Source organism: Rhyacophila brunnea, unplaced genomic scaffold (assembly GCF_057557595.1).
Source record: "Rhyacophila brunnea isolate RB1 unplaced genomic scaffold, BYU_Rbru_1.0 scaffold_13, whole genome shotgun sequence".
NCBI classification, from domain to species: Eukaryota; Metazoa; Arthropoda; class Insecta; order Trichoptera; family Rhyacophilidae; genus Rhyacophila; species Rhyacophila brunnea.
In genome coordinates, this window is record NW_028232785.1 from 41393530 (window position 1) to 41406041 (window position 12512).

Consider the following 12512-nt stretch of genomic DNA (forward strand, 5'->3'; position numbering starts at 1 on the left):
TGTGCACAGGTGCCTGCCATGCTGAAAGGCAGAGCTAGAAAATTATATTCAAAATTCATCAAGCAACCTCGATCATTGAAAGTATTTTAATATTACATAAATCAGATTAAATAGATTATTAAAGACAGGTACTATTCCGTATGGGAGAAAATGTGGCCAATAATTCCCAGTAGAAACCTTTACTGTTGGTTTCAATATATCGTAAATTTTGAAAATGATTCTTTAAAATATTATCACTATTATTAATGTGCAAATAAATTAATAACGCTTGGCTTGACCACTTTTGCGGCACACTTTGCTTTTGTCTAAAGTTATTGGTTGTTTAACGATAATGAGTTATTTTAACACAAATTTCCATTACCTTTTATTTGTCTAGTCTGCCAGAGATTAGGGTAAGGGGTACAATCACTTATCCACACTAAAAATATACGCTGCATGCAAGCATGCAATAACAACAACCTTGTACGAAAAAGAAAGGACATGATTATTAATAAAAAAATGCATTTAGCAATGACGCTCATTTTTGCTTAAAAGGTGTGTTAATAAGGAAAATTTCCTACACGGAAAAATACCAATCCAGAAGACTTCCTATAATTCATTACATCCACAAAAATGCATCATTTGGTGCGGGTAACATGCTGGTGGCATCGCCGCACAATTCTTCAAAAGTGGGGCCAAAGCTCACGTAGGTTAATGGATATCCTTGTCGAGCCATGATTATTATTTTGTTTTAAATATGGAATCATTCGAAAGAACAGTGATTTCAACAGGAAGTGCCATATAGCTACTGCTACTATCGCTTTATTTGAATCAAGATTTGCATATAAATTGATTTTGAGAAATGGATTCGTGAAGTCAGCAGCATTTAATGCCTAAGAACCTAACATTTCCCGTACAATAAGACCAGCAGTGCTTTAACAAAAGTAGTCCGAACTGGGCGCCCTGAATTTGACGTCAGCCTATCGGACAAAGCCGCATTTGTTTTTAAACATACCTGGTCTAATGGCTTGTATTGAAGATTAGAGCAGCCAGGTTCAGTTAATTTATCATTGATTTGTTGAATTGTATTCTCAACTAATTCTTCTTTGATGATGGCTGCCTCATCATTATTCTCATACTTAATATTAATCAGACCGTTTTCGCGCTTCTGAAAATAACATTATAAATATTAAGTAATAGTATCATCATTACGATAAGCCAAAGAAGGTCTCCCAGAGCTCTTTCTTCAATAATTGGTCGCCAATATTTGACTTTATTTGGCAGGTGAATGTATAATCACCGAACGACATTCCAATGTTATGGGCAATCCGACAAAATAGTGCACACTTTTTCGATTATACTTATTTGTTTTAGTTGAATTAGGAGTACATTTCACAGATGGCTTTAAAATTAATTAAGCCTTGCCTTTACCAAATCATAACTAGGTAATAAAAAATATTCTTCGATCTATAAAATAGGTATCCAAAGATCTGTATGATTTAATAACATGATTTTAGATATTTTCTAGATATACGAATAATTTTGGACTATTATTTATCATTGGCTTCGCGGGGTTTTGTTGAATTTTAAAAACTAACCAACACATCAGTAAATTATGGTCACCTTAATCTAATGAAAACAAATATGTATGACTGACAAAATTTTGTGTGTACTATTTATGTTGCATATTAGCATATATAATACATTATATACCGAACAACAATAATCAAATGAGCATGTATATTATATGAGTTACCTGTGAATCACTTGCAAACGTCGACGCATCAAACTGTTCATACAAGTGACTGCTTTGGTCGCATGGAAAAGCCACTTCATCGAAAGTCAACGACGCATCGTGCATACGTTTATGGCACTTTAAAATGTGCGCTGATGAAAAAAAATTACAACACACGTTGCAAACAAAATTTCTAACAAAAAATGAAGCTCTGTTCAACCTCAGATGGACTTCTTTCGCAGACGCAATCGCTATTTCCTTTTTGATGGCCATTTCTTGCACTTCAATTTCACCAAAAGACTGCAGATTGTCTCTCGAAGATATCAGGTGCAATCATATTACAATCCATGTCGCAGTTTATTAGCGGAGTCTGTTAAGAAATAAAATACAAACATAAATCAATCAAAACATTTATACTAACAATATAAAAAAATCAACCAACATAAAGAATCCAAAGTTTCTGGACTATGACCACCTATAAGGGCAATTTTTGGACAAAACAGTATCGAAGTCATTGTATGAGAAAGTGATTAGAATGTATGAGAAATTTAATTTCTAATTAGATTTCGACAAACGCGTCTGAAAGTGGCGGAGGCTTTTGGGCTTCATAAACTTCGACGGTTAAGGGGGGACATGCTCGTCGATGGTCAAAATTGAGTTTTTATTGTATTTTCAAACCATGATCCTGGACACTCCTTAAACGTTGTAGATAATCTATTTATATAATTTTGAAGCCTTATTATCCTTTATAGTTATTTTAAACATTTGATGACTGCCTGAAGTATTTTTGTTACATAAAATAGTATTCTTTTAAACCTCTCGCTCTAATGTTTTAGAATATAGTCATATTTCGGTACAGAACTGTGCAGTGGTGTTAAGATTTTTTACATTTCTTAATTTTTAAACGCATTTATAAAACCATTAGTATAATTTATTACGAGATAATTTTTGTAAAATATTCACGATAAAAAATTATTTTGATAATCTCTGTGATCCCAAATTTGACAAGAATTAGGCATTTTATTATTCAAAAAATCGGCAAGATTAACACATTTGAAGATGATTCTAAAGATATTTATTATAAGCTATGTCTTTGACCATTCAAGTGTGATAAAAATCTTATGAATAATGATTGCTTTATAATAATTATTGACCTAAGAATAAGGTAGTGTTTTTTTGAAATACGCCATTTCTTTTGTCATTCCCCAGTGGTTAAGCTACAACATACGGCCGTAGCCATAAAATGACAAACTATAATTAAAGTAGGGAGTAAAATTATGTTAACGCGCGTGTTTGAACATGTACCTAACCGAATTTTTTTTTATTTTTTTTTAAACGGTACATGTTCAAACACGCGCGTCAATATCATTTTACTCTTTACTTCAATTATAGTTTGTCAATTTATGGCTACGGCCGTATGTTGTAGCTTAACCACTGGGGAATGACAAAAGAAATGGCGTATTTCAAAAAAACACTACCTTATTCTTAGGTCAATAATTATTATAAAGCAATCATTATTCATAAGATTTTTATCACACTTGAATGGTCAAAGACATAGCTTATAATAAATATCTTTAGAATCATCTTCAAATGTGTTAATCTTGCCGATTTTTTGAATAATAAAATGCCTAATTCTTGTCAAATTTGGGATCACAGAGATTATCAAAATAATTTTTTATCGTGAATATTTTACAAAAATTATCTCGTAATAAATTATACTAATGGTTTTATAAATGCGTTTAAAAATTAAGAAATGTAAAAAATCTTAACACCACTGCACAGTTATGTACCGAAATATGACTATATTCTAAAACATTAGAGCGAGAGGTTTAAAAGAATACTATTTTATGTAACAAAAATACTTCATGCAGTCATCAAATGTTTAAAATAACTATAAAGGATAATAAGGCTTCAAAAGTATATAAATAGATCATCTACAACGTTTAAGGAGTGTCCAGGATCATGGTTTGAATATACAATAAAAACTCAATTTTGACCTTCGACGAGCATGTCCCCCCTTAAGGCGCTAATTTTGACAGATTAAAAGTAGGAACGTAACGTTGAAAGGCTTTTTATTTATTGTTTTTTTTCATTTACATATTACCGTTGGAAGAAGTGTTGTTTTGTATTTAAATTCTCAATTAAGTATTTATTGTGTTTTGTTATACAGAAACATACATATTTTATTAATATTAGGTTTGTAAAATACATCGGAAGTTCCGTTCACATTTTCGTAGGTACTGAATATAGTAATAACACTATTATGAGGTAAATATTGAAGTAAGTAGCTTCTTTAAGGATTAATTATCTACGTACAACAATCAATCGTTTTAAGAATTCAGCGATAACTAATAAGTACTGATAAAATAATATGTTAATGTCATTACTACATTTTAGGTTATCTTACACGTACCTACCCAAAATGGAAGTCATTCACGCTGAAATTATACTTGTTAAGATTTGGTAACCGGACGGATCCATTCAAAATGACAGACGAGGCGTTTGTGAAACGATTCCGGATATCGAAACCATTGGCAGATATATTCATTAACAGGTTGGAAAATCTAATGTCAACCCCAACTAGCTGTCATGTGAGCATAGACAAAAATATAGCGCAAACTCTTAGCCCGCTTTCAGACGGGATTCCGGTGTCGAGCCACCGGCGTGGCTCGATTCCGCATTTACACATAACTAAATGGGAGCGTTCAGACGGAAGACACCCGTATCGCACTTTTTTTAAGCCACCTGTGTGGCGGAGATTCCGAATTTACACATAACTAAATGGGAGCGTTCAGACGGAAGATACTCGTGTTTATGAGAATCGCACACTTTTCCTTTGCCCGCCACAATGTCAAGCCGCTCGAACTCATTATTATTTGCGAGCACGGTTTTTATTACCTTTTTTTATTCATTGCCTCAGCCGAAACTCCGGCGATCGTAATAATAATATTAATTAATACAAAGACCGCTTTGATGCGGCGACACGTGTGCTATTATTATTATTGAAATTGAATTTTATCATTGACACATAATTAATATTAATAGGCATGTTTTTAAGCTAAATAGGAATTTCTTCAAAATAAAATGCATACATGAAAACAGTTTTTTGCACTGACCAAGATTCTAAAAAAAAAATTTATATTATTCTGTTTTCAATAAAAAGACTACAATTTACAGATGGTGTTGGTGAGAATATTTCTTACGATCGATTTGATGAAATTCATTATTGACAATAGTTTATAATCAAATAGATCAGAGCCCGAGCATCTTCAAAATACCTACTTAACTAGGTATATAAAGAAATAAATACTAACAAGTTTTTCTATCAATGTATTTGCCATACTTTGTCGTGTAATTATTGTTATTGCATTACCTATTGTCTAGTCATTGAACTCCTCGGCGCTACATGAGTGCTATTATTTATTTTGTAAATTTTTATTTATCATTGGCGCATAATTAATATTAATAGGCATGTTTTTTAGCTACATATGAATTTCATCAGAATAAAATGCATGAATGAAAATATTTTTTCTACTGATCAACATTCTGAAAAAAAAAATTATATCATTCTGTTTTCAATAAAAATACTACAATTTACAGATGGTGTGGTAGTTTTTAAAATTCAATGAAACCCTGCGAAAACCAAGCCATAATAAATTATAGTCAAAAAATACTCGTCTATCTAAACATATCTAAAATTATGCGATTAAATTAGGTATATGAACATCACTTTGGATATTTTATAGATAGGATAATATTTTTTTATTATGTTAGGCAGAGTTAAATAAATTTAAAAAATGAACCAACAATATGTGTAATAAGTATGTATTTAGCCGTATCGCCGAAAGTATACCAAAACTATTATGGTTTGGTGCGGGCAGGGTGCAATTGATTTTTATAAACTAACCAACACCATCTGTAAATTGTAGTCTTAGTTCAATAAAAACAAATGCGTATGACCTACTGACTGTAGTGGGTGTAGTCGTTCTTTTCGCTGAATTCTTATCGTCGATTTTTGGTTTTTTAATATTGAGGTTCCAAAATATTACTTAATTGAAAATGGACAAAAAAAAGTATTAGTGCATTTAACTTATACACAAACCTACTCAACACAACACAGCCTAATTTCTCGTTTATCGGTCTTTTGTCTACACCATGGCCCCCACATCCTGAAACGGGCCCTCAGGCTAGTGAATTATTGGCGATTTTAAATACAAGCTATGTCTGCTAAATGCTGTCAAGTATATAGAAAATATATTGCACAATTATAAAAATGTTCATGGCCATTAAGTATATTTTTTTTACTATTACAGCCAATTTATGATGTGTGTTTTTCTCACTTATCTGGTCAACCCGACACGCCGGGCCCCCCACAGTGCCAAGTTCCCTTGCCCCCCCCATGGGTGCGCCACTGGTGGTTATAGTACAAGAGACTTTATGGATACCGAGGAATTTTCTGGTATTAGTATAGTTTAGTATTTGGACAAATTATTGAAGAATAGTCACATTAATACATGTGATCTAATAAGTGAAAAATAACAAGTACATATGTGAGAACTTACTACCAATAGATATAAGTAGTTACCTAAATACCTCCCAGCAGTTTTAAAATAAATCACAGATAAGTGATCTTTTGATGATTATGCCATTGTATTAATTTATTAGTAAATTGGAATTTATCGATGATAATTCTAAACACAATAATAATAGGAATATTTTCGAGCTAAATCCGTAATCATATTTATGAATTTTGATCGTTTAGCCGGTAGCGAATAATTATAGGCGTTGATATTCCGATATATATACCATATAATAATAAGTAATAATATGTATGTTTATACGACATTTCTTAGCGACAGAATGATAAATATTGTTTTTTCAAAAATGTATTCAGTTGAAAATGTCCCTCTGAGGCGGATGAAACCGGTCCTAATTTATTGATTAAAAGTGGAATAAGTATTTTCTCCAACAATTTATTATGACAGCGATCATTATATATTTTCATTGTGGTCCTGATAGGTACCTATCTACGCAAAAACTATTGATAATTATTAAAAAACGTAGGTATTCTAAACCATTTGAATAAATAGTTCACTATTGCATAATAAAATTACCAACAAACAAAAATGAAATCTGATATTTTGCCGCTAACAAAGATGTATGCCGCTTACCTACTATAATAATAATAATGTGTTTTTTTATGAGCTACTGTAATAATAATATGTTTTTTTATTAATTGAAGTGCCGCGTATATGATGAGTCATCCAGATGCAAAACTTGCTAACTGGGTTTGAACAGATTTTTGGCAAAATGATAAAAAAACAAATTTTGACACTTCTTTTACTTAGAAAATTAAAAAAAAAATATTTCGTTGGTACACAAAAGTATTTTGTAATCGGGCCTTAAAATAAATGGATTGTTGCTTTTATTTAATAAAACGCAATTATTTTTTTGTAGTACTTATTCCATTTTTAATCAATATATTAGGACCAGTTTCGTCCGCCTCAGAGGGACATTTTCTGAGGCGGACAAAACGGGTCGTAATCTATTGATTAAAAGTGGAATAAGAACTACAAAAAAATGCATTTTATTAAATAAAAACAATACAATGCAGTTCCACCATGAATTGACAGTTAACAAAATAAAAGAAATTAAATAAATAGATATTATGGTTGAAAATTTGCAAACATGACAGCTCTTCTTGCAAATATGTTCGGTTGCAAATCCTATCATCCAAAATCCAAAATAAAATCTTTTTTACTAAAAGTCTAATAATACTATCGTTTTGTTAATATTAACAAGCATTGGATAAATGATAAAATACAATTGATATACACATGTAGAAAATGATTGTTTTATTACAAAATTTTAATAGTTGGCAATAAAACAATAATAATTCAAATTAAAAACATCATAGGTTCATTAAAATTCTTAAAGATACGTAGGTAGTTATCGCACTAAAAAGAATAAAATTAAAAGTATAATGAACAGTTAGTAGTAGGTGATTAAATAATATATTTAAAAACATAATATTATAGGGGTGGTTCATCTTCATCATCCATGAGTTCGAAATGAGATGCTTCGTTAGATTCTTCACAACTCACTGCTTCCTGTTATTCGAACACCTTCTTATAAAAATCAAGACCTTGATTCTTGGCCCACTCTCCACAAAAATGTAACCTGAGAAGGTTTTTCACGTCCCTGATTTTAGCTTATTTAACTTGTTTTGCAAATGAAAAAATATTTCACGTTTTGCAACCGAGATTATCAGAAATATAGCAGTACCTAATATAGTTTTGATTTCTAGATCAGAAATAAAGTTTGGAAAACCGACTGGATTTTTTAAACATAATTTTATAAGGTTTATACATGGGTTTGCAGCCCATTTCATATATTGTCGTGTAGCCTGAGACGAGTAGAATCCAAGGGTACCAAAACCTCAAAATCGAAAAATTTGGGGATAGCAAGTTTTGCACCGGGACAACTCAATTCAGTGGCTGCTATAGCCACTGCAGTGGCTGCCATAGCCACTGGAATGTCGAGTGGCTGAATTCTTCGGTGGCTCGACACCGGAATCCCGTCTGTGAGAGCTCTTACTCGACCATCAATAATGTCCATTCAGTATTTTTGTTGCATTATTGGACACCGTTGGAAGCACTATACCTCCTTTGAAGATACTGTTGCGTTTTGCTTCTTGTTTGCGTAGGTACCGCTGCGTTAAAAAAATTCCCTTCAGGTGTTGAGCCTTCACGATTGAATATGCACGTCAATGAGATTTGATTTTGTCGCTGCGCTCATGGAGACATCTTTCTAAGTCCGGTTCAGGTCAGGCGAGTAGTTTAGTCGAGTGGCGAGTAATTTAGTAACTAAACGTGTACGAACAGACAAATTGAGTCGAGTACTTTAGTAAAATCATTTAGTCGAGTCAATCCATTTTGTTGTAATTTCTCAGTCGAGTAGCGACCCCACCACCTTTTACTAAATACCTAACAAGTGATGACATCGAATCGAACTCTATGCATAGACAATTTGGGTGTAATCATGGAAGAATACGATCAAAATCGGTTTATTGTTCGCATATGGTTACTAATGCATAATAGGTATCGGTTACTACGCAATAATATACCTACCTAATTCTACTGAACTCCCACTGACTAAAATATTAATATGAACATCGCGCAATATATAAATGCAGAAGAATCTCAGTTTTTCTTAATCCTAAAAATATTATAATGTTCATAGGTAGGTAACGCAATACTATGTTGAGAAAATGACATAGGTACGGAATATAATAAATGACTATCATTTTTAGGTTAGGTCCTGTCTGGAGAGTTATTACTTTGACAGATGTGAGAAGTGGTTTGACGTTTCAGACCAAATCATTTTTGACGGTCAGAAAATGGTTTGCACTTTGCTGATACAGTGAACTAAACGTTAAATCTAAGTGCTCGTCCGTGGTGGTTAGGCGGGCGCGGGGCGGCGGCGGGGCGGGCAACTCAAACGTATGAACACGTCTCGACGTGTCCGTAGACAATGCGCGGGGACGGGTGTTCGCGCGTGTTGTTTTGGCGCGTCTAGCTCAACGCAGGCAAGATCGTACATGCGGCGGGCTCTTCCCATACTGCGCGCATAGAGGTGTCCGCACTGAATGGACGGGCACCGACGCGGGAAACGAGCGAGTTGCGGGTGTCTCAAACCATCATGAGCTTACCGCGTGCGTCTGGTGTATTTATGGTATTATTTTCACAAAGCATAGATAGTGCGAAGTGATGTAAAGTAGGTATACGTTTTATAACGTTGCACTTTTCACTACACTGATACGCCTCTTTGCCTTATTACGTCGCATAAAATTATATCAAATATATATAAAAATTATATATTCACTTGTATTAATATAATATGTAGTACTAAATAAATATATATTATGTAAAAATAATATCTTTAAATTTCAATAATTCTTAACGCACATATAATATTGTATACTTATTTTACTTATAGTTATAAAGGTAGGTACATAAAAAAATGTTTTTTTTTGTCTATAATTATTCAATATTCTTTCTCATTTATCTCTTTATCTAATTTCTCTGTATTTAAATTTTAATATGATTAACTATAATTATTATAATTTATATGGAAACTTTGCTTGTTGCAATATCTTTTTCTAGTCTATTTTATACATATTTGTAGTCTATGTAACTGTTTGTTTTCCTTAATAAAAAAATATAAACATAATAAAAATAAAATATATTAAGTAGGTACATCATTTCCATCCTAGAGCCGGGGTGCAAAGTTATGAAGCGTACATTCTACACCTACATTCACACCATATGAACCGAAAAGTCTTTTTTAAACTTTAACTTACATATTATCCAATATATAATCAAATTATAAAATCGACCAAGGGTACTTGATGGAATTTGAATTTAAATTCATAAATATAAATTTACCAAATAAACAGGAATTAACTGTATCAGATGACAGTGTATATTCACCATTGGTGGTGTTTGAAGATGCCAAAAGGCGATAGTCGGATCGCAAAAAATTACTCAAAAAGAATAGATAAAAACTTAGATCAATTAGAATATACCTAATCAAATATTTTCTCATGTTACTCTTTTTCGAAAAACTTGTCTGGTTGTTCCCGCAGTTTCTTGTATAAGTTATAAAATTCTTCTGCTAAATTAGTGCTTTCCATATTGATTTCATTGGCCCCATATTTTGGTGCAAAGTTTTGCCATTTCAAGTAGGAGTTTTCCAGTAAAAACTTTTCTGTGTTTATGGTTTCCTATCCCTGATTTGACGCTGAACACGACTGGACGCGCGCGGGCTACTACGGACACTCTACCCGTGCCCGTCCCCGCGCCAATTCCGCGTCGAAGACGCCCCATGACTACGGCCAAGCGCTAAAACTATTCCGGCTTACTTATAACGCATGCGCAGTACGCCAGTTTTGACTTGTCAAACTGTTTAGCTGGAACGCCTCAATTTATGTTGTCATGCAGCATGGTAGATAATTTAGTAAAATTTGAGGCTTACAACATGAATTTATTACATAAAGTTTTGACAATAGAATTGGTCTATTTCCACCCCATTTCACAAGTAGGTAGGTATAGCTTCCGTTTATTGTATTTTATGGCTGCAAGTAGTTTTTTGTAGACAATAGGCTTACCTTGTATTACCTACTTACCTAAAAAGAACTCACGGACGATTAATTTCATTTATTCACCATACAATTGATCACAATTTTAGATAATCGTTTTAATTATTGCTTTACATTCGAATGATTGTGATGTATAAATCATCATAAATAAATGCTCATGGTTTTGTTTTAAAATATCAGTGTGAGCTAAAACCACTAAATGAAACAAGTTGGAGCGAATTAATAATGGTGAAATGAGTTTCAAAGATGCATTGCAAATTCAAACCTTCAATATAAGACGGCATCAAGGGAAGAAAACGGCACATATACCTACGTACAATTGAACGTACCTGATGATGTGGCCTGTAATCTGAATATGAACAACCCGGTTGAGGATCTTCATCATATAATGGATGTGAAACATCTTCAATAATCTCGCGCTTGACGACAGCTGGATGATTATCTGTCTCAGATTTTATATTAGAGAGGTCCGCCATATTAAAGTGCTGAAAAAAGCATTATTACATTTTGTAAACACGGTAAAACAGTTTCTTGTCACGTAATCACCATATATCATTGTATAATATTTATATTTAACATGAATTAGTAGATAAACAAACCAACCCTTAAATATCACAGATGTATTGTAGCTGTCAAATTGTATAAACATGTATTTTTTTGAAACAATTAATATCACACTATGTTCCTACATAGTTTGTAAAAAAGCCACAGTTTATAATATAAAACGAATCATTGTTATTCTCAATCTAATGTTATTGTAAAAAAAAATTAGTTTCCAAAAACTAACCTCGAAATTGCAACTTGAAACGACCGCATTGTTTGGATGGATACTCAGCGTGTCAAACAAAGGCTTGCCTTCTATATCGGAGTGTCCTCCATCACATCGTTGCTTTGCATCCATGCTAAGGGTACCTATATATTCCAGAAGCCACGTGTTAAGTGACAGACAGGATCCTTTCAAGGTAATATTAGAAAAGTGTTGCCGCAATACTGAAAAGTATTCCCGTGGAAACTAGGTACCTATAATAAAAATACACACTTGACACGGTGACACAATTATATGTATGTTTTGTTGTGTAACCAAAACAATGGTACGAAAATGATCGTCAGCATTTCATCAATCATAACGAGAACAGCGCATCTCACTATATAATAACTAATAAATCAAATTGGGTTTTTTTCTCCTATACTGTAAACACTGACGATATCTTTTTCGTGACGGCTCCACTCTCTACTAGTCTCCAGCGACAGGGCACACGTTTTAGTTACGATAAAAGTTCTACGTTTAGTCGGTGTTCTTGACATTAGCATCTGTACCATAATAACTACAAAATTCAATACTTACATAATTGTTTATCAGATAATAGCTACACGGAATATTATTAACTGTATTTCGGCAACACTTATATACATCAGAACAGAAAGTTGTCTCTAGCACATTGCATACGATTGTTGATACGCAAACATGGAAGTGAAGCGAGAATGTGATGGAGACCAATCTGGTACTGAAGACAAGTTTGATGTAACAACCAGCCACCAAAACAGCCCTGACACGCGCATCTATATAAAGCAGGAGAACACAGACGATTTCAGTTGTGATTTTGAGGTTAGTTTTTATTTATTAAGTCCTTTCCTGCG

At 33.0% G+C, this 12512-nt stretch overlaps 1 protein-coding gene across 1 annotated transcript; it reads right to left on the reverse strand.

Annotated features, from left to right (window-relative positions):
* Positions 1–1735: 1735 nt before the first annotated feature.
* On the reverse strand, positions 1736–11832 carry LOC147077550 (uncharacterized). The gene is made up of 3 exons (XM_085940873.1): positions 11662–11832; positions 11204–11359; positions 1736–2084 (listed from the first exon to the last, which is right to left on the reverse strand). Exons 1-3 carry the CDS (start codon positions 11773–11775, stop codon positions 2004–2006), a joined length of 351 nt encoding a protein of 116 aa, XP_085796999.1. The 5' UTR covers positions 11776–11832; the 3' UTR covers positions 1736–2003.
* Between the last annotated feature and the right edge of the window lie 680 nt (positions 11833–12512).

Bases quoted from the DNA above. Each gene is read 5' to 3' on its own strand.
- LOC147077550 (XM_085940873.1), bottom strand. From the start codon at position 11,775: ATGGATGCAAAGCAACGATGTGATGGAGGACACTCCGATATAGAAGGC. The intron at 11,360-11,661 runs GTTAGTTTTTGG...TGCTTTTTTCAG, and splicing joins TTTCAAGTTGCAATTTCGAG to CACTTTAATATGGCGGACCT. The intron at 2,085-11,203 runs GTACGTTCAATT...ATTTCTTAACAG, and splicing joins ATTACAGGCCACATCATCAG to ACTCCGCTAATAAACTGCGA.